Consider the following 21,725-nt stretch of genomic DNA (forward strand, 5'->3'; position numbering starts at 1 on the left):
ATCTTTTATCATCTTTATTTCAAGTTTCCTTTAACTATTTGGCTTTCCATTTCTACAAATACAAACACCGGACATGTGTAGCAATCTCTAATAAACAAAAGGAAAAAGGTAAAGCACTCAATATTCATGTCCTTCCTACTTTATTTCTTCCTATAAATTCACAACGCATTTCCTTCATCCTCCAACCATCTATCTCTCTCTTTCTCTTCTTAATTCTACTATCTAACACCCATTTGCTCATCAGCTAGCCATGGATATTGAATCAGGAAACATAGACTTAAAGAGTAACAATGTTACCGTTTCCGAACATGGGTTCTTATTGTGCTGGTTTAAAGCTTTGTTTATGAAGTTGAAAAAAAATGTAGCTGAATTTGCAAATAAAGTAAAGAAAATAGGAAAAGATGATCCAAGAAGGATAACTCATTCGATCAAAGTTGGAATAACACTAGCATTAGTTTCTCTTCTCTACTATTTTAGTCCGGTTTATGGTGGATTTGGTTCTGCAACTATGTGGGCTATCTTAACAGTAGTGGTTGTTTTTGAATTCAGCGTTGGTGCCACTTTAGGCAAAGGGTTGAATAGAGCCATTGCTACATTTTTAGCTGGTGCTTTGGGTGTTGGTGCTCATCACTTGGCAACCCTAGCTGGTAAAGAAGGAGAGCCCATTCTTCTTGGTCTCTTTGTTTTCCTACTAGGTAATTACCTGTGATTTACTCTAATAAGCTAGTTATATATGATTATGAATATGGTTCTTTCAGATTTTGATTGTATCTTGCTTTTCTGTGTTTTCAGCTGCGGTAGCTTCGTTTTCGAGATTCTTTCCGGGAATTAAAGCGCGGTATGACTATGGAGTGTTGATATTCATATTGACGTTTAGTTTAGTATCTGTGTCCGGTTATCGAGAGGATAAAATTATAAGACTTGCTCTTCACAGATTCTCGACAATTATAATTGGTGGACTTTCATGTGTGGTTATATCAATCTTTGTTTTCCCTGTTTGGGCTGGTGAAGATTTGCATAAACTCATTTTTGTCAATATAGACAAACTTGGAGATTTCTTACAGGCATTTGGAGGAGAATATTTCGAAAATTTTGAGAAAGATGGGGTGATACCTAAGGATGATAAGAAAACCTTCCTACATCTTAATGGATACAAAACTATATTGAATTCTAAGACAGCCGAAGAATCATTCGTAAGTGAAATTTTGTAGTAAACTTTTTATAGTTTTCTTTATCACTAGAATGTTTAGCGCAATTCTTTTTATTTCACACTGTTTGAGTAAAATAGGTTCGTTGTTTGTTTTTCTAGGCAAACTTTGCGAGTTGGGAGCCACCACACGGCGGATTTGGATTCCGTCATCCATGGAAACAATATCTAAAGATTGGAATATTAACTCGTCAATGTGCATACCGTATCGAGTCTCTTAGCAACTGCATCAATAAATCTCAAGTCCAACCATTGGAATTCAAGAAGATAGTTCAAAAGGGATGCATGGAAATGAGTATTGAATCAGGCAAGGCTTTAAAAGAATTATCAATTGCAGTTAAGACAATGAGGCATCCGGATTCTGTTCTTACACACCTGAAGAACTCGATATCTGCAGCAGATAACCTAAAATCTTCCCTGAGAACTGCTAAAATGGAGAATACAAACATTTTTGAGTTGATACCAGCAGCTAAGGTTACTACTCTACTAATCGAAATCATTGGGTGCATAAGTAACATTGTCGATTCTGTCAATGAACTTTCTCGCCTAGCAAAGTTCAAAGGTGCAGAGACCACTGCATCCTCATTATATAAGCCGAAGCAACAATTACATCATGAAGAAACACTAACTTCAGTTACTGTGGAGACAAGCAGCCATGACAATGCAACCCATGCAATTATTACAGTATGCGCACTGTCTACATCTCTGGAAAGTGGGATTTTAGAAGATCCCTTGATCTTATAAGACTTGCAATATAAGTGAAACAACGCCTGGATTCAAATGGTAATAACTTGACATCAACTACAACTATGGGAAAGAAGTAAAGAAATTTGTTTTCGCAGGCGCTTTAACAATTGTAACAGTATACGTACAGTTGTAGATATAATGGTAAAAGAACCTTAATTACCATGCCTATGAGAAATTTTTGTGATAATTAATTTTCTATAAATCATGTTCCATAGTTTTTTTTCTTCTGTGGGTTACATTCCGCTTTCTTTTGAAGGAGAAATATTAGGGAAAAAGAGAAAGAGTCGGGGAAAGAGAAGGATTTCATTCATCGGTCTATTAGGATTATATAGATATAATATATTTTGAGAAAATTAGGTTAAGCTCGACCCATGGGTAACTCATAATATGAGGCCCTTAATTAAAAGAAGTCCCCGAGTTATTAAAGACATACATGCCCTTTTATAGAACCATTTTTTGGGGACCATGGATTTTTTGTGGGGGACCATGATTCTATTTTAGGCAAGACATTATAAGTAATCCTAAGTCACCCCTTATCTAAATGTTTTTCTTAATAGCAAACTTACCCTCCTTAATTAAATGTGTTAGTTTAATGATTAATTAATTATTAGTTAATGGTTAGTATGATTAGTAATGATTAGTGATTAGTATGATTAGTTACCATTAAGAAGTTCTATTACAAAAAATTGAAAACTTTCTTTGCGATAAAATTTTAAATTTTTTTTGCGATTAAGTTCGGTTACCCAAATTTATGACCAAAAATGAACTTAATGATTAGTGATTAGTATGATTAGTAATGATTAGAAGCTCGGTTACAAAAAATTGAAATTTTTCCTTGCGATCAAACTGAACTCTATATTTGGTGTGACCATTAAATAGTTCGGTTATAAAAAAATTTAAAACTTTTTACAATCAAACCGAACTTAAAGTTCGGTTAAGAAACATTTTTTGCGACGTAACCGAACTAAAGTTCGTTTGGGAAATGTTTTTTTGCAACTAACCGAACTATTAGGGTTCGGTTGGGAAATGTTTTTAGCTACTAACCGAACTAGGGTTCGGTTGGGAAATGTTTTTGCAACTAACCGAGCTATTAGGGTTCGGTTGGGAAATGTTTTTTTGCTACTAACCGAACTATTAGGTTTCGGTTGGGAAATGTTTTTTGCGACATAACCGAACTAAGGTTCGGTTGGGAAATGTTTTTTGCGAAATAGCCAAACTGTTCTTCATGTTCATCATTTCCATTAGGTTCGGTTAGTTCGACAAAGTTTTTCACATAATTCCTAGCCGAACTTCTCTCTGCAACTTCCATTTTCAACTCATTTTGATGATTAATATTCATTTTTCAATCGAACGAGGAACGTCAAGCAAAGAGAGAAGAAGAAGAGGATAATTTTTTTTTCAAAACTAAAAAATTTCGATTCCCCCTATTTTTGATTTTGAGTTTGGTTAATAGATTCATTTAGATTAGATATATATGATTAGATTTATATAGTTATTAGGTTAGTTTTAATTTAAATTAAAGTAAAGGGTAAATGTGTACTTACCTAACTTTAGGACACCCCTTATAAGTATAGGGAGGTTGGCCTAATAAGACCATGGTCCCCCCCAAAAAATCATGGTCCCTAAAAAATGGTTCCTTTTATATATTGTCAAGCCCCAAATTAAATAAAATTTAAATTTAAGCCCCGAATTATTAAATCTAGGCCCAAAATTATTAAAGTACAGTGTGAATGTGTAAACAGAAGTTACACATGCATATGGCATGTGTATCCAGAAGTTACACATCCTTATGCCATGTGTAATGCAAAGTTACACATCAAAAAAATAGACATCAAAAAGAACGCATACAAAAAATACATGTATTACTTTAATATTCATTTACAAATAATTTCTTAGCATGTGTAACTAGAAGTTACACACGCTTCTGTCTAGTGTAATTGAGAGTTACATATGCATCTATCTAGTGTAATTGAGATTTACACATGCATCTGACTTGTGTATTTAGCATCAACTCCAATTCCAGCGAGACCAATACCACAAATAATCAATTAGATTTTATGAAGTTATCGGAAACCTGAAATATAACAACAAGCAATCAGTCTTTATAAGATTAAATGAACAACATATTCAATTTCACATACATCTGACTGGTTTAACTAACAGTTAGACATACAACGTTAACTGACTAGTGTAACTAGGAGTTACACATTCATATTGGAATTCAATAAATTAAGGCAAGAACATAAGCATGATTACCAAGTGTTATAATGTTCAACCACTGATTTCTGCAGTAAAGCTACGAGTTAAAGGTTCAACATTTCCTTAAAAACGAAGAATAAGAAACAAAATATATATTAAGGCATGCTGGACTAACCTTGTAGTAGTATCAAGTGAAATTTTCATTCGCAGGTGCCATGTGAGAGACAATCCATGAGAAGGTCCTGTAATGTCAATCAAAATAGTGTCAACCTCTACAAGTTTCTGTAATGTCCGACGTAAAACGTACTTACTAGTGTAACTTTTGGTTACACATGCATCTTACTAGTGTAACTTTCGGTTATACATGCATCTGAATTGTGTAACTGAAAGTTACACATGTATCAAACTAGAGTAACTAAGGGTATGAATATTCCATTGTAGGCTTGGTAGAATAGCTGACAAAATGTAATGGCCAATTTATCTTCTGAAATGCTTAGCAATATTATATGGTAGTAGCACCGAATGAAAGCAAGATTAAAGATACCGACGAACTGACATTCAATGCTATTTTCATATATAGTTTATATGGAAAACATTTGAAGGTAATTAAAGGAAATTTTATCTGAAGCAAATGATGGTTGCGGTAAAATGAAAGAACTGAAAAGGCTGAAAAGCTCATTACTCCGTCTGAAGAACATGACCATTTAGACCCACAAAATGGAATCTGAAGAATTCATTATCGAGAGGCATAATCAATCAGTGAGAAACCATGAACTTACATATCAAATAAGAAATGTGGGAAAAATATTAGATGACAACTTCAGAAACTAGTAGTTACACATCTAACTAACTAGTAATTCAATTAGAACGTGTATCTATAAGTTATTTGATACTATATGGCATGTTATTTGTTGTTTCATTAATATGTATGAGTAGTTTGAAACTCATTAAGTTACTCAGAAGTCATATTCATGTGTAACTATTGCATGTGTAGTTTCCAGTTACACTAGGCAGATGCATGTGTAACTAGGAGTTATACATGCATTTCACTTGTGTAATTTGGAGTTACACATGCACATACAAATGTGTAACTAATAGTTACAGATACATATTAGGCAAGGGAACTAACAATTTAACATCTTATCACTATCCTAATGTAATGGTTTCTTTTGATTCAAATATGTATATGGCATATTAATGAAAAATTCAACTTCAAAGTAAACTTACATTTTGACCGCCATGACAACTACTATCATCATCAGAATCCTTAGAAACACCAAAGGATGGAGGGTTATCAGGTAACGTATGTTGACCAATTTTGGTCACACCATTCTTCCAGAAACCAATGGTCCAACATTTTCAGTTTGGCATAAAGGATTCTGAACTTGTTTGTTTGGAAATACATCCTTTACAACCTTTTGCATCTTAGCAACTGTATTGGCTGAATCATAGGATCCTTTCCATCTATAATAGATGACAATTGATTAATAAAATTTAACTACAGCGTATAATACTTGTACAAATTTGGTAAGTATAATACTTGTAAACATTTGGTAAGTATAATACTTCTTCAATAGGGATTCTAAAATCAAACCAATGATTGTGAGTGAGTACCAGAAGTATGAGACTGAGAGCAGAGTTGCGAACGGCTTGTGCTAAACGCGGCATCCATATTTTTGTAAATACCGACGATGTTTTCCATGTGAGCAGCTGACCTTAGATCTAAAAATAACCCATGAAAACAAATCACTTAATCTATCAAAAAGAAAGAAAAATTTACTTAATTCACATTAATACATTGATGTGGAAAATTGCTCCGTTTGAGTGTTCTGGATAAAATCAAAATTTGGAACACAAAGTTTACCTAGATTTGCATAAGGTGATTGGCAGACAAAACAGTTTTGCCTGAATTGCAAAGAGTTTAAAATACATGAACTGCATAGAACATGTTTGTTGAAAGACCCAGATCAGAAACAACATATAGAACAACAGTATGGGAAAGTCAAATCAGGAAATCAAACAGAATATTCATATAGAAAAGTAAAACAACTAAACCTGCAGAAATATGCTAGCACGGTAGTAAAAGTGGTTTGTTGAGGGAAAAATAGTAGTGGTCATGGCGGGAAAAATACTATATAGCATGTTATTTGTTGTTTCATTAATATGTATGAGTAGTTTAAAACTCATTAAGTTACTCAGAAGTCATATTCATGTGTAACTAATAGTTACACATGATATATGCATGTGTAGTTTCCAGTTACACTAGGCAGATGCATGTGTAACTAGGAGTTATACATGCATTTTACTTGTGTAATTTGGAGTTACACATACACATACACATACAAATGTGTAAATAGTCGATAGTCATAAAAATGCGAGACTTGTTTTAACAACATTGTTTTTCCTGTCAAATTTAACCCTTTTAAGAATACCAACTACAGCTATATTGAGAATATCAGTCATCTTGTTCTGAGAACAAACCTAGTTACCTAAAGAGATTTATGGAAATGGATGACAACATTGGTCAGAAGCAATGATTACACTCCGCTAGTTGAAAATTCAGTGTGATTTCCAAAATAAGTGGTGTCGTTATTAATGAATCTCATTTTCCAAACGAGTTAGGCTAACATTTTGATATGAAAAACAATGATTTCCTGGTCAGATAATTTTTTTCCCAATATTTTCTACTTTAATGTTAATTTGACATTACCAAGAGTTCAAACAAGAATCTACCAGCAAATGAAATCTCATATTCTTAAAGACAGTTACCTTCAAACGCCTGCAAATGTGCTGCTTTCTCCTTAGAAAATTCCTCTAATCATTGCACAAGAAAATAATTTCTTTGTATCCTATTTAATTCAATTGGCATGTGTATCTATAAGTTACACATCTAATTAGCATGTGTAACTAGTAGCTACACATCCATTTAACTTGTGTACCTAAAAGTTACACATCTAATTAGCATGTGTAACTAATAGTTACACATCAAAAAAAGGTCAGATAACTTACAGCAAATAGACATTTCTCTTCCTAATCCCTTTTATAAATAGACATTTCTCCTGATTAAAAGGTTTTGTCCTACCAAAGTTAGCAATAAAGTGATGATTTTATAGTCTAGAAACTGTTGATAGTTGTAGCAACACATGTTTACAAAAAAACCTACTACATGTAATCGGCAGTTACACATGCATATATCATGTGTAAGTCGTAGTTACATATGTCATAGGGGTGTGTAATCGGCAGTTTCACATGCATATGACATGTGTAATTTTTAGTTACACATGTGTCCGAGCAGTGTAAGTAGGATTGACACATGCATCTGATAAGCATATGAAATATCAATACATATGGACATAATAAGTTCACTCAGAAGTTCTGAACAATATATTCATTTAACTAAACAAGCCCCATAATAGAAATAGACAGTGTTGAGTATTTACCTGGCAACTTGTTAACTGTTGTACGAGATTTTTCAGCGCGCTTCAAAGTCAGTTGCGCACCTTTTCCGACATTATAACGATTATATCCTGAAATAAGCCATATCAGTCCAGCCAAAAGGAGAAAAATAACAAGTCCCTAATAGTTCACCAAAGACTAGACATAATAACCAACCTATTATACTCCTCAAGATAGGCCTCACACTGTACTCTCTGCTAAACAGAAACTCCATATATATAACCTACTAGGAGGAACCCCCGCTCTAGTGGTAGTGGTTACATTATCTCACAAGGGATGGTCTAGGGATTGATTCCCATGCCCTCCCTGAATGAAGAGAGGTGGAGGGGGTCTAAAGAGCTGAGTCGTCTCTGTCGGCTCAGCTGGCGGGATCTGCTGCCCAGGGGGAAGGCACAGCTTTGCATGTATCAATTTAAAAATAAATAATAAAAGACAGTTTCTAACTAGCATATATCAGTTGGTCTGCAGATTACACTTACATGGCCCCAGTTATCTATTCCTTTAAATAACAAACCGATAACTAGCATATAAGATAATCATGATTATTCATTTGATCTGAAGTTCCAGGTAAGTTGGCAAATATGACAAACTAAACAAACATTATTCGGACCAAATCAGAATCTGAAGATTTTTAATTTTTTTGTGCTTGTGATATGTTGCAGCTTATTGACTACAAATGACAAATAAAGCCTCGTCTTCCATATCGTTACTAGAACTATGGGGGCCATAGCACATAAGACCATAAAAAGATGTTACTATATACCGAGCTCTTAATCTGGCAAAATACATGATCAATTTGATATATCTTAGATTCCTCTGAGATTTAGAGAAACACAACCAGCTTGGTGAAATATGCGCAACAGAATATGTATGCAGACTTGCATGTGTTTTGAATTAAAAGAAAAAGTAAATAAAAAACATACGTATTCTTTAGTTTTAAGTATATATTCTGAATGTAGTTGTTGGTGCAAAAATATTCACTCCAACAATCTCCGAGATGCGGGAAGGTTGATCCAATCACTGCCGTTGACGAAGAATCTCCAAAGAATTGATCAGAGTGATGGGGGTACCTGCAAAAACACTCTGATGCTAAAGTCAGCGGATGTTCTATGCAAGTATATTGTGGTGAAAAGAATCGTTTTTTTTTCCTTTGGGTTGAGATTTAACCTCTATATATAGGCAGAAAGAGATGTAACTTTAGGGTTTCAATAGTTATCCAAATAACCTCCCTCATCTGTATTCATCCCAAATAACAACCAGATTCATGATAAACCCTAATATTTATCATAATCCACATTTATCCTAAATAATTATTATCTTGAATAATAATTATTACTACTTAAGATAATTATCCTCCTTCCATCAGGATTTATCTTAAATAATATTTAATAATTATCTATAATAATTATTCCATAAAAATCTTAACCTCTCTATTAAGATCTTTTTACCCATGGACATTTGGGCTTCCATATTAAGCCAGGTGGATTTCTACCATAAACCAATTTGGGCTTCCATATTAAGCCAAGTGGGTTTCTACCATAAACCCTCTGGTCTCCATAATAAACCAATCCAGGCTTCTACAATAAGCCTTGTGGGTTTCCAAAACAAACCCACTGGTTTCCCTAATAAACCAACCGGCTTCCACAATAAACCGGATTTAAGCTTCCATTATAAGTTTCATGCGATACGTACGAGTGTTATTTTGGATAGGGTACAAACATCGCCCCCTCTTAACTCTCGACTTGTTCGAAGAGTTAAGAATATTAAAGCCGAACCATGACTCATCGTAGTGCAAATCATGCATGACCTTTCCTACGAAAACTGAAGAATGTTATCTTGTTATTCTTAGAAAAACATGATATGTACCTGAAATTCGTCACCTAAACATGCAGCTTGTCAGGTATGGGTACGTCCTTGCTAAACCACAAGCCAATCATGGTTATGGGCTTCCAATAGTCCTTTGGAACTTTATAACCTCAATACTTGTGACTTAAGCCCACATGTTTCACCTCACAGAGACACGTCTTCTCCAGGTTTTACTTCTCGCCAATTCTCCGATAAGTGTCCAGTCTTCCAGATAACGCCAGTGCCTTTGCTTTGCCGCGTACATCACATATCTTGGCTTCATTACTGACCGAAGATTTTACAGCAATATTCCATCAACGGCTACCGTTGCCAAGAGGAATATGACTCCATACAGAACTAATGAATTTGAAAGCTCTTAGAACTCAAAGAGAGCTCGTTTTCATTTAAATTCTAAGCCTACACAACAACGAGAAATCTGGCTATGATATTCCTTCACCGCGTACCTATAGCCAGCAGGAATCTAGTCTCCGTTCAAACAAAGAGTTTGATTTCTTTTGAAACTTCAACCGTCCACCCTTATCTTTCTGTATAAATATGGGTGAATAGTCGTCGAAAAATCACATCTGCAGCTATCCCTCTTCCCTTGCCAGCTCCCTTGGGTAAGTGCGGCTTTGTTCTTTTTGTTCTTTTTTTTTTTTTGTTCTAGTACATTATCTTTCGAACTTGCAGAGCCATCTTAATTTCTCTTGCTTTGTTTTGTGCTGCATGGTACATCGATACATCGCTAATCCCGTATTTGATTACTTCTTTCCCTTTGAAGCGTCTTCCGTGTCGAAGATTACTAATTGATTATCCCTTGACTCTTTCGTCTCTGTTGCAGCACTAACAATCTTCTAAAGAACCAGCATCTGGTCCACTGAATACCCGTATCATGACTTCTCCCAAGCGATCTACTAACCGCCAAGGGAATTCGACAGATGTCGGGCCAATCCGTCAGAAAACTAGAGCTCAAGGAGATGGTCACAAACGATGCGCCACTAAACGCCCGTCAGCTGTCAGGGATTGGCCTCTCAACTTCCACGGAGCCACCAAGGCGGACAAAACTTCTATTCCTAATGCAGATGCTGGTACTGCTGAGGTGGGAAGAAAAATACCTTTCTTAGTGGAAATAAGTGACGACGAGCTTGGAAGTATCACTCGAGCCAACGATCCTTGTTCGTCGCCTGAGTACAACCCTGCTACACCTCCCTCAAAAACACCAAAACAACCCCGTCTGCCATTCGAAGATGCTCCTTTTCACCCAGGCTTGTACAGGTCAACAGGCTCTGCGGCGACTATTAGTGATTCTGCCATTCAGATCCCAACTGTAGATCGCGGCATTATGGTCTCCGGTATGCTGACGGTAGATCATCATTGTTACGACCAGATGACTGACATAGATCAAGCTCTTGACCGTGCAGCTCAATTTCACTTCGCCGTAAGTGTTTTACTAATTTATACGTCTTGCTTCCTTATTGAATTCCGAATTCTTCTGCAATGTTTAACCTATCTCCTTGCAGGGTCTTTCACTTGTTCGAAAGGTTGGTGAGCTCCATTACGAGGCCTTAGTTAGGAGACAAAAAGCTCATGAACTTGCCTTGCACCGTCTCGAGCGCGAGAATGACAGATTGAAGCGCCAGATCGAAGGCCTCCACGCAAAGGGTCGTGATGCTGACAATGCTATGAAGCTGATGCGTATAGTTCCACAGGCAGTACTGCTTCCGTACCGTATGCTAGTGTAAACGGTGAAAATCCTGTCGATCGTCTTGGTGTGGTTCTGTATGCCCACAAAACCCCAGGTAAGAATTCCGTCCATCTTCCCTTGGATTTGTCCAAGGTTTTCTTTAGGTTGTCCAAGATAACCCTATTAGTCGCCTCGGCCTGTCCATTGCTTTGTGCATAGTATGGGGTAGAGAAATTGTGTTTAGTATGCAGCCCTTCACACAATGATTTTATCGACTCACAATCAAATTGCTTCCCATTATCGTAAACGATCATTGCTGGCACGCCGAACCTACAAATGATGTTCTCCCATATGAATTTACGGACATGAACCGCTTCCGTTCTTACCAGTGCCACAGCTTCTACCCACTTCGTGAAATAATCAGTTGCGACCAACAAATATTTGACGCCCCCAGGTGGTGGGGAATGGACCTACAATATCCAAACCCCATTTGTTGAATGGCCATGGGCTCATGACTGGATGCAGTTCATTTGCTGGTCTCATTATTAGAGGTCCATGCAGCTGACATGCCACGCACCTTTTGGTATATTCCTTCGCGTCATTTTGCATGTAAGGCCAAAAATATCCTTGAGACAGCAACCGCTGCGCCAGACTTCTTCCTCCAGAATGATTTCCGCAGCACCCCTCATGTGCTTCTTCTAGCAATTGTTTCCCTACCTCTCGAGTTACACATCGCAGGTATGGTTCCATCGACATCGGTTTCTTGTATAGCTCTCCCTCAATAAGAGCATATCTCCCAGCAGTTCTTGTCATCTTCCCGACTTGATTCTTATCCTGTGGAAGCTCTCGCATTTGCAGGAAACGAATGTATGGTTGACGCCAATCTTTAGGTTGGATGTTATCTACTTCATCGGTATCCATAGAATCTTCAGGGATTTCGAGTGAGGAAGAATTATTCTCACCGGCGTAAACTTTGCGTGCAGCGTCGATGGTGCTGTGAGTGCTGGGAAGTTCTTAGAATTCGACTATAATATACTGTGTTGTGTCTGACACAACGGCTGCCGACACGTAAGCAAGAGCGTCTGCATGCCTATTTTCTAGCCTTGTCTTTTGCTCGATTTCGAACAACTCAAATTCCTTTGCTAATTCATGTATGTATTCAAAGTAAGATGCTAACCTTTCATTTCTGGCTTTATATGTTCCACTGTAATGGTTTGCTACCAGTCTTGAATCCGTTATCAGCTTAACCTTCCGCGCCCCCAAGTGAATAGCAGTTTTTAAGCCTGAAATTACAGCCTCGTATTCAGCTTGGTTGTTTGAGGCTGTAAATCCCAATCGGACAGCCTTCTCAATCCGTAATCCTTCGGGTGAAATCAGCACACACCCAATACCTGCCCCGTCGGTATTTGCAGATCCGTCTGTGTAGATATTCCACATTCCACTATCACCTTTGGGTGTCATCATCGAGTCCTTATTACCCATTTGCACCCCAGTTGCTTTTGAAGACTTCTTGTAAACGTTTATGCGTTCCCACGGTAGCGGGATAGGCAGTATACTTTCCGTATCATGCAAGATTTATTCCTCGAGTATGGATTCTGAAACTGGAATGTCATCTACTGGGAAGTCTGCCATCAGCGATGCTATTGCATGCCCTTTCTCGGTTGTTCTTGGCTCATAATCAATGGTGTAAGCACCGAGATAAGTAGCCCATGTGGCCAGCCTGCTGGAATCATCAGTTCTCCCTAATACTTTCTTTAACGGGTACTCAGTATAAACCACAAGTCGCCGTCCTTGGAAGTATGGCTTTAAACGCCTTGTTGCATGCATATGAGCTAATGCCATTTTCTCTATTTTTTGAGTACCTAGTCTCAGCATCTGTTAGTGATTTGCTAACGAAATAGACTGGCCTCTCCTCCGGCTCTCGAACAAACAATACTGCACTAACAACATAATCACTTGCAGCCAAATAGATGCAGACCGTCTGGCCAGTCTTTGGACTTGTGAGGATTGGCGGTGAGATTAAATATTGTTTTATTTCGTTAAATGCATGCTCACACTCCTCATTCCAACCAAATTTTTCGGCCTTCTTTAAGGCTAAGAAAAAGGACTTACATTTGTCTGAAAACCGAGAAATGAATCTATTCAACGCTGCTAATCTCCCTGTAAGCCTTTGTATTTCCTTTTTGTTTCTTGGCGATGGCATCTCCAAAATTGCTCTAATTTGTTCTGGTTTGGATTCAATTCCTCTTTGTGTCATCATATACCCAAGAAACTTCCCAGATGTGAGTCTAAAAGAGCACTTCGATGGGTTTAACTTCATCCCATATTGCCGGAGCCGATCAAAGGTTCTTTTCAAGTCCATAAGGTGAGATTCCTTCTTTTTGGACTTGACCACCATATCGTCGATGTAAACTTCCATGGTTTTCCCGATCATATCCTTGAACATTTCATCCACGAGACGCTGATAAGTTGCTCCCGCGTTCTTCAAACCAAATGGCATAACGAGGTAACAATATATCCCTTTGTCTGTTATGAACGTCGTATGTTCTTGATCTTCCTCATACAATAGAATTTGATTATAACCAGAATATCCGTCCATGAATGCCAATCTTTCAAATCCCGAGGTAGCGTCTACTAACTCAACGATCCTGGGTATGGGGTAAAGATCGCTTGGGCATGCTTTATTCAAATTTGTAAAATCAATACATACCCGAATTTTCCCATTTTTCTTCGGAACTGCTACAATATTTGCTAACCATTCTGGATACTTGACGGGTCTTATTATTCTTGCTTCTAACATCCTGTCAATCTCCTCAGCAACCTTTGCCTTCCGTTCCGGAGCCATTTTTCGTGGCTTCTGCCTCACTGGTTTAAATCCTTCACTGATATTCAACCTATGGCATGCGATGTCGGGGTCAATACCTGGCATGTCCCTGAGACTCCAAGCGAAGACATCTTTATTATTTTTCAGTAGGGTGATCAAGCTTTCACTTTCGCCTAACGGCAATTTTGCTCCGATAAATGTTGTCTGCTCCTTCTGATCCCCAATTTGCACTTCCACCAACTCCTCAATAGTTGGTGGTCCTTCCTTTCCTCTTCCTTGATAAGAGGTCGGGAAGCACTGTGATTGCTACAATTTCTTTTCCACCTGGAGTATTTCTGAACCCTTTAGTTCTGACTTTCTATACTCCTCCATTGCGCTTTCGTGACATTTATGAGATGCCACCTGGTCGCTTATAACCTTCATCAACCCTGCTGGAGTAATGAACTTCAAGCACTGGTGGACAGTGGAAGTTACCGCCTCCATTGCATGGATCCAATCACGCCCTAATCTAGCGTTATAGGGTGCACGACAATCTAGCAACGAGAAATATTGCATAACCGTCCTTCCTCCCACCATCGTAGGCAGATTAATCCTTCCTATTGCTGTCATCGTTTCTCCACTGAATCCAATGATAGGGTTATCATTTGCTTCAACTTGCCTCTCGCTCAAATTCATTGAAGAGTATGCTCCCGAGAATATGACGCTAATTGAACTTCCAATATCAACCAGAACTCGACGTACCTTATACATCCCAATGAGAGCTAGAATCACGATTGCATCATTATGTGGTTGATATACTCCAGCAAGATCAGCGTTCGAAAAAGAAATCTCAGACATCCCCTCTTCCAAGGTCTTCGTACCAATCAGACTGGCATAATCGACCGTGTTCGATACTCGCCAATCGTTAATATGACGTAACTTCAACCGTGTAGCATTTTCCCGAGCCTTTCTCGAAGTTGTGTTAACTCTTGCGTGGATCACTCTAATCTCTCATAAATTTAGAGTGTTGGCCAGTGTGTTGACTTGTGCCAGACTATTCTTCACGTATTGCTGCAGCTTTCCTTCTTCAATCGTTTTCTGGACTTCCGCTGCGAGAGCACGACAAGTATCTGTATTGTTCCCATGATCTTTGTGATGAGCACAATATTTATTCTTATCTCTCTTATCCCTTGTTTCCGCTGGTAGGGGCTCCGGAATGGGCAGCGAGTCTTTAATCTTCTTAAAAAGTTTCCCAAGTCCAATATTCAGCTTGGGAAACTTTACTCTTTGCTTTTCTTGCGGCTTACGTGAATCTTCATCGTTTCTCACCTTCCTTTATGGACCTTCATGGCTCTTGTTTTTGGTATTACCTTCAAATTGTTGTTTCGGTTTCGCCGGTCCCTCGACCATTTTCCTTCTTGTTGTTCGCGACAACTTTGCTTTCTTTTCTTTCTCTGCCTTAGCATATCTATCAGACCTGTCATACAACTCTCTGAGGCTTCCAACTGGTTGGACTGTTAATGAATTATAAATTCTAAATTCATCATACTCCATTGGATTTTTGTATGCTTCTATCACGAAACTCTCATCAACTTTTCCAACTTCGCTTACTTCCTGACGGAACCTTATATTAAAATCACCTAGACTTTCGCCAGGTTCCCTATGCAAGAGGAATAAATGACTGCTTCCCTTCTTGCTCCCGAGATTAATCTTGTACTGCTCGAAAAAGGCATCCGACAACATTCCAAAATCCTTGATTGAATTAGACTCTAAATGTGAGAACCAAGTTAGAGCCTTACCCGTCAAAGTCATTGGAAAAGTTCTGCAAAGTAGTTCGTCACTGTATCCCCACAAACTCATCGAGGCTTGAAAACGCTGGACGTGCTCCACCGGATTCCCATTCTTGCCGTCAAAAAATTCTTTGAACTGAGGCTGGCTGAAGTTTGAGGGTGGGCGGAATCGCCTTATCTTCCCAACAAATGTAGAATCCATTGACTTCTTCATGGATAAGATTTTCTGCTCTTGATCTCTAGATTGCTTTTGCGTTAACAACTCATCAATCATGGCGCTAAGCTTCTTTCTGCTAAGTACTTCGTCCTTCTCCGAGTCATCCTCCGTTTCCTTGCGAATTCGTTCATTCCTGACAAGGTATGTTCTCCTTTTGGAATGATATCTTTCACGCCTTGATCTCTTTGAGTACCCATCATTGGTTCGATCAATTCTCAGTCCCTGCCTCCTACGACTGGTCCCTGCCTGACTACCTCTTTCAACTCCATAATAATAATCATCATTTGGAGTGTAATGTTCATAAAGGTTATTTCCTCGTCGACTACGAATTTGTAAACGATCCCTTTCATCCTCAACTCTTCTTCCATCATACCTACTTCGCCAACGATCATCAATAACTTCGTTTCTTCTTCGTGGACTATCTGTACCTCGATGACGATTTGTCCTCCACTTCCATAACGTGAGTTTGCTGGTGCTTCAAGCTCCCTTCTTTTCTCCAAAGCAACTTTGAGTCGTTTTTTCTCTCTTTCCAGTTCCTGCAGCCGCTCACGAACTGTTAAATCGATAGGCATCACCAGCGGGTTATTTCCCGTAGGTGGAACGTTGGTCTGTACGGATGGTGTGGTGTTATCCTGACTAACAGGTGGATTGTTAGCTCGAGCACGCACACCTATGCTAACAATATCCCCTTCTCGAAGGACCTGGTTTCTCGGATGTTGGCCTGAAGATTCTCCTTGACGACGGTCTCTTCTGCTGGTGGTAGGAGGTGGAGATCTGTTTACCAACACGTAGTTCACCCTAGGAACAAACCCTTTTGAACGTGAACGAGAAGCTGATGTTGTTGATGACACCGACGCCGATCTCCCATCCCTCTCGTCGAAGCTTTGGACAAAAACGCTTCTCAAAGTTCGAGTATTTGCTTGTTGATTCGATTGATTCCCAGCAGGTAGATCTACATCCATCTCATGTCGATCTGCTCCTGATGCCTCCATTCGTTTCTCTTTTCTTTCAAACTTTTCTTTTACAACTTTGGCAGAACCTTCTGCGACGTTTTTGGACCTTCCCGCAACCTTCTGAAAAAGTTCTGGATCTTTCAGCAACTTTTTTGAAAGTGTTCAGTAATCCCTGCAACTTTTCGGTACGTCGTTGGAAAAACAGCAACTTTTTGGTACGTCGCGGGAAAAACAACAACTTTTTGGTACGTTGTTGGAACCTCCTGTAACTTTCTGAAAGTGTTCAGAAGCTCCTGCAACTTTCTGTTACGTCGCTGGGACTTCCTGCAACTTCTATAAAGGTTGTGAAACCTTCTGTAACTCCTTGTTCACAATGATTTTGAAACTCTAGTTTCGAAAATCACCTGAGAACGACTTCTATCAATTGGGGAGCACGATCTTTTCTTCGTAGTCCCCTTAGTCGGCGCCAAAAGATGTTGGTGCAAAAATATTCATTCCAACAATCTCCGAGATGCGGGAAGGTTGATCCAATCGCTGCCGTTGACGAAGAATCTCCAAAGAATTGATCAGAGTGGTGGGGGTACCTGCAAAAACACTCCGATGCTAAAGTCAGCGGATGTTCTATGCAAGTATATTATGGTGAAAAGAATCGTTTTTTTTTCCTTTGGGTTGAGATTTAACCTTTATATATAGGCAGAAAGAGATGTAACTTTAGGGTTTCAATAGTTATCCAAATAACCTCCCTCATCTGTATTCATCCCAAATAACAACCAGATTCATGATAAACCCTAATATTTATCATAATCCACATTTATCCTAAATAATTATTATCTTGAATAATAATTATTACTACTTAAGATAATTATCCTCCTTCCATCAGGATTTATCTTAAATAATATTTAATAATTATCTATAATAATTATTCCATAAAAATCTTAACCTCTCTATTAAGATCTTTTTACCCATGGAAATTTGGGCTTCCATATTAAGGCAGGTGGATTTCTACCATAAACCAATTTGGGCTTCCATATTAAGCCAAGTGGGTTTCTACCATAAACCCTCCGGTCTCCATAATAAACCAATCCAGGCTTCTACAATAAGCCTTGTGGGTTTCCAAAACAAACCCACTGGTTTCCCTAATAAACCAACCGGCTTCCACAATAAACCGGATTTAAGCTTCCATTATAAGCTTCATGCGATACGTACGAGTGCTATTTTGGATAGGGTACAAACAGTAGTATAATAGCTAATTCAACTAAGTTTATTCAATGATAATGTGATCAACTTCTTACTAAGCTAATTCAAGTTTAGAAACAGTTCATCACTCAGAAAAAATTTAGACAATAGAGCGTATTGCACCATGTTTAGGGCAATCACTTGTGCAACATGTTGCAACATTTCTTTCCTATTTCCAACAAGACTTGTATGCCTCAAGACAAACACAGCAAAGGACCCAACCTGATCATCGCATACAAAGTAAACAACCACATGAGATGAATGGAAAAGAAACTAGTAGTTCAAGTATATGAGTCCTACAATATTATAACGTCGGAGACGTCAAACCTTTTTGACCAAATGTAGTCCCAGAGCAGATAAAAAAGGATCAGAAATACAAGAAATCTTAAAAACTAGCGACAGTTGGTCATAGTAACTAAGCAGGGTGTCTCAAGAATTACTTAATATCTAGCTTGTTACCCATTAAGTGACATCGTAACTGGTTCATAACAAATGAAAATATATTATATAGTTAATATCTTATAAAATTGATAAGAACATGAAATAAACTTGAGAAAACTTACGAGTCCAAATATGGCCCCAGAAGCACCAACGACAGGTGCTGGCTTCCTCCTTGCAGGCAGTCATCCATTTTTCTACCCTTTCAAGTATATCTTTCCTGCTAAAAGCTTCCTCTTTGACCTTTGCAACTTGAAGCTCCATTCTGTTTAACATTTATCCCATAACCTCCAGAATCCACGACAAGCACCCACCTGGTTCGATGACCTTCACAGCTAGATTCAACAACCAAACACTCAACCATGTTCAATCCATAAATAAAACCCCAGTTCAAATCCCTGTAACATCCACCATACTCAAACACTTTCTTCTTTCTCTGATTGAAATCTTCACGACCTCAATTATCTCTCAAACCCATCATAGAGACCCATACATACCAATGCCTTTGCTTACTGGTGGCTTTAATAAGAAGAACAAAATCAGTTATAGTAGAACCACCCATTTTCATCTAGTATATGTCATGAAACTCCACCAATTCTTCACCGAACTGCTACCAGAACTCATGGCAAAACAAATACAACAACATCACTTGCACAGAGACTCAACAAGAATCAAGAGCTCATTCAGGCCTTTTCTCGAACATATGATTTGTGTACCGTCTCTGTTAATGGAGAAACAACTTTTACAGTAATTTCTGAGCCTCTCTGAATTACCTTCCCTGCAAAAATTCCACGTCCAACACAAAACACAATGATAAAATCATTCAAAAACATCTTCCATCTCTTATATGCCAAGAACATATGAAATCGAAAATTAAAATCCAATGAAATTCAAATTAAATCTACGGGTAATAGAGATGAGGAGTCGTTGATATCGAATCTCTAATTAGTTTTTAGATCTTAACTTGAAATTGAGAGTTACGATGATTTTGACGAAGAACAGATCTGAAAATTTTGTTCAAGATTCTTCAAAAAAAATTACATTGATACAACCGCAGAGAGTAGATGATTGTAAATCTAAGATCTAATTTCGATTCAGACAAGCTAATTGAAAAACGCCTGGAGATTTAAGTTTTGAAAACTCTAAAGTGTCTTTCTCAGATTTTTTTTTGAAATAAATAAACTAAAATCTCGCAATCTAAGCATAATCACTAATAGAAGAGGATAGTACTTATCTATACTTAGCTTGTTGATGAACTTGTGTTGAATCTGCAGATCAATTAGTTGAAATTTGTTTCTCGGATCCATTATTTTCTACTGCAATTGATACTCCTCCTTCTCCTGATGGTGGATTTATGATCTCTATCGTCGTCATCGTTTGTCTCTGATCAAAATAAATCAATTAGTTGTCTCTGCTCAAAATCAAAGTAGAAACCCTAGAAAATGTTTTCATCAGAACTGGAGAGAGGAAATGAAATAAGAAATGAAAATATGATATTCCTCTTGTTTATATACTAAAGGGTAGTCTTGGTATTATTAAAATCCGTATTAATTAATTACGGGCCAGATCCGAAGAAAATTTGGTTTTTTAGGCCTAGCAATATCATTTTCCTAAAGCATGGAGTTGATGGTGGATGATTCATTTAATGGGGCTTCTATATATTGAACCCATATAGTAAGGGGGTTATAGTATCTTTCACATATATAACTAGATAACTAGGTAACTAGATAACACTAGATAACATATATTAAGGGGGTCCTAGTAAGGGGAAAAACACTAGGTAACTAGATGGACCGCACATCCATGGGCCATAGGCCCTGTAACACTCCCCCTTGTGCGGTTCAATAACAAAACTTTATATGTAGTGCTTCAATATATTGCTTCCAATATAGTTCTTCAAATGTCGTCTTCTCATTGATGACTTGTGCCGAAATCAATTGCCTCATTAAAACTTTGACAAGGAAAAACTCAGTAGGACAAAACCTTGGTAAAACTCTTCACATGTAGTACTTCACATGTTATCACGTACTTTACATGTAGTTCATCAAATGCATTACGATCTTCAAAGATCGATGAGTCTAAGTTAATTGCCTCGTTAAAACTTCGTCATGCTAACCCAGAGGGACAAAACCTGAACTAAAAAAAAAAGAGTACAACATTAAGTAAACCTAGAACATCGTTGGATGCGTACACGTTGCCTCATTAAAACCTTGACAAGGAATAAACCCAGTGGGACAAAATCTTTACAAAGGGAAAAGAGTACAACGTGGAAGATGCAAGTAAAGGTGATATGTTGCAGATGATCACTTTGGTTTGTTGAAGTTGACTAGTAGCTTCACAACTCCTAAGGCAGTAAATCCTCGTGGAAAAGACAATAGCCTTAGTTGGGAAATTACATTCCTGGTGTTTTTTGTTGTTTCATTGAAAACCTTACCGAGTAAAAAAACCCTGTGGGAAAAAGTAACCCCGGTGAAAGAAAATTACATTCAACACACCATTAGATGCTCCCCCTGATGTCAGACAATTTTCGTTAGCCTAATGTAGTCAAAAGGAGTTTATCACACTTTACTTTGGTGACTTGAATGTTTATAAGACCTTGTTGTTGATTCTGGAAGTTACGTCGCTTAACAGACTATCGCATTTCATTTCTTTGATTCAGATATTTTCAGTAATATCAACATGATCTTTATGTCTTCAACGTTTAACATACTTGATGTTTTTAGTGTTGTCTCGCTAAAAACCTTGTCGAGTAACAAAACCCTTTGGGAAAAACTATTCTCGATCGAAGGGAAAAAGAGTACAACACAACTTCAATTTCGAAGTAAATATTTCGACATCATATCCTTGGATCCTCCCCCTGATTACTTCCAGAGTTGTTCCAGACAGTTCCTTTAGTCATGTATTTTTCGAAACTGAATATTGGTGATGACTTAGAAAATAATCTACCATATCTCCCTCTGATTACTTTCATTGGAGAAGAGATTATTGTTCCTTCATAATCAACAACTTATGGATTGCAATTCCGTTAGCATTCCTTTTTATGTCATTGCAGGGATAAAATAAATTTATGTCAATGGTTACTTTTAAGTACATGATTACATTCACTATACCATTCCAATGACGTTGTGTTGGCACTGAGCTATATCTAGC

At 37.8% G+C, this 21,725-nt stretch overlaps 2 protein-coding genes and 2 long non-coding RNA genes across 4 annotated transcripts; 1 reads left to right on the top strand and 3 right to left on the bottom strand.

The window, feature by feature from the left end:
• The first annotated feature begins 213 nt into the window (after nt 1–213).
• Nucleotides 214–2,166, top strand: LOC113313914 (aluminum-activated malate transporter 2-like). The gene is made up of 3 exons (XM_026562689.1): nt 214–695; nt 793–1,193; nt 1,310–2,166. The coding sequence occupies exons 1-3, from the start codon at nt 251–253 to the stop codon at nt 1,949–1,951; spliced, it is 1,488 nt and encodes a 495-aa protein (XP_026418474.1). The 5' UTR covers nt 214–250; the 3' UTR covers nt 1,952–2,166.
• Nucleotides 2,167–3,887: 1,721 nt separating this feature from the next.
• Nucleotides 3,888–5,610, bottom strand: LOC113308230. Its single transcript, XR_003339606.1, has 3 exons — nt 5,381–5,610; nt 4,329–4,395; nt 3,888–4,028 (listed from the first exon to the last, which is right to left on the bottom strand). It is a non-coding gene; the product is annotated as an uncharacterized LOC113308230 (long non-coding RNA).
• A 157-nt stretch (nt 5,611–5,767) lies between these two features.
• Nucleotides 5,768–9,501, bottom strand: LOC113308229. Its single transcript, XR_003339604.1, has 4 exons — nt 8,533–9,501; nt 7,594–7,680; nt 6,018–6,088; nt 5,768–5,875 (listed from the first exon to the last, which is right to left on the bottom strand). It is a non-coding gene; the product is annotated as an uncharacterized LOC113308229 (long non-coding RNA).
• Nucleotides 9,502–15,276: 5,775 nt separating this feature from the next.
• Nucleotides 15,277–16,005, bottom strand: LOC113312613. The gene has a single exon (XM_026561351.1). The coding sequence runs from the start codon at nt 16,003–16,005 to the stop codon at nt 15,277–15,279; it is 729 nt and encodes a 242-aa protein (XP_026417136.1).
• Nucleotides 16,006–21,725: the final 5,720 nt, after the last annotated feature.

The sequence above is a fragment of the Papaver somniferum genome, chromosome 9 (assembly GCF_003573695.1).
Source record: "Papaver somniferum cultivar HN1 chromosome 9, ASM357369v1, whole genome shotgun sequence".
Lineage (NCBI taxonomy): Eukaryota > Viridiplantae > Streptophyta > Magnoliopsida > Ranunculales > Papaveraceae > Papaver > Papaver somniferum.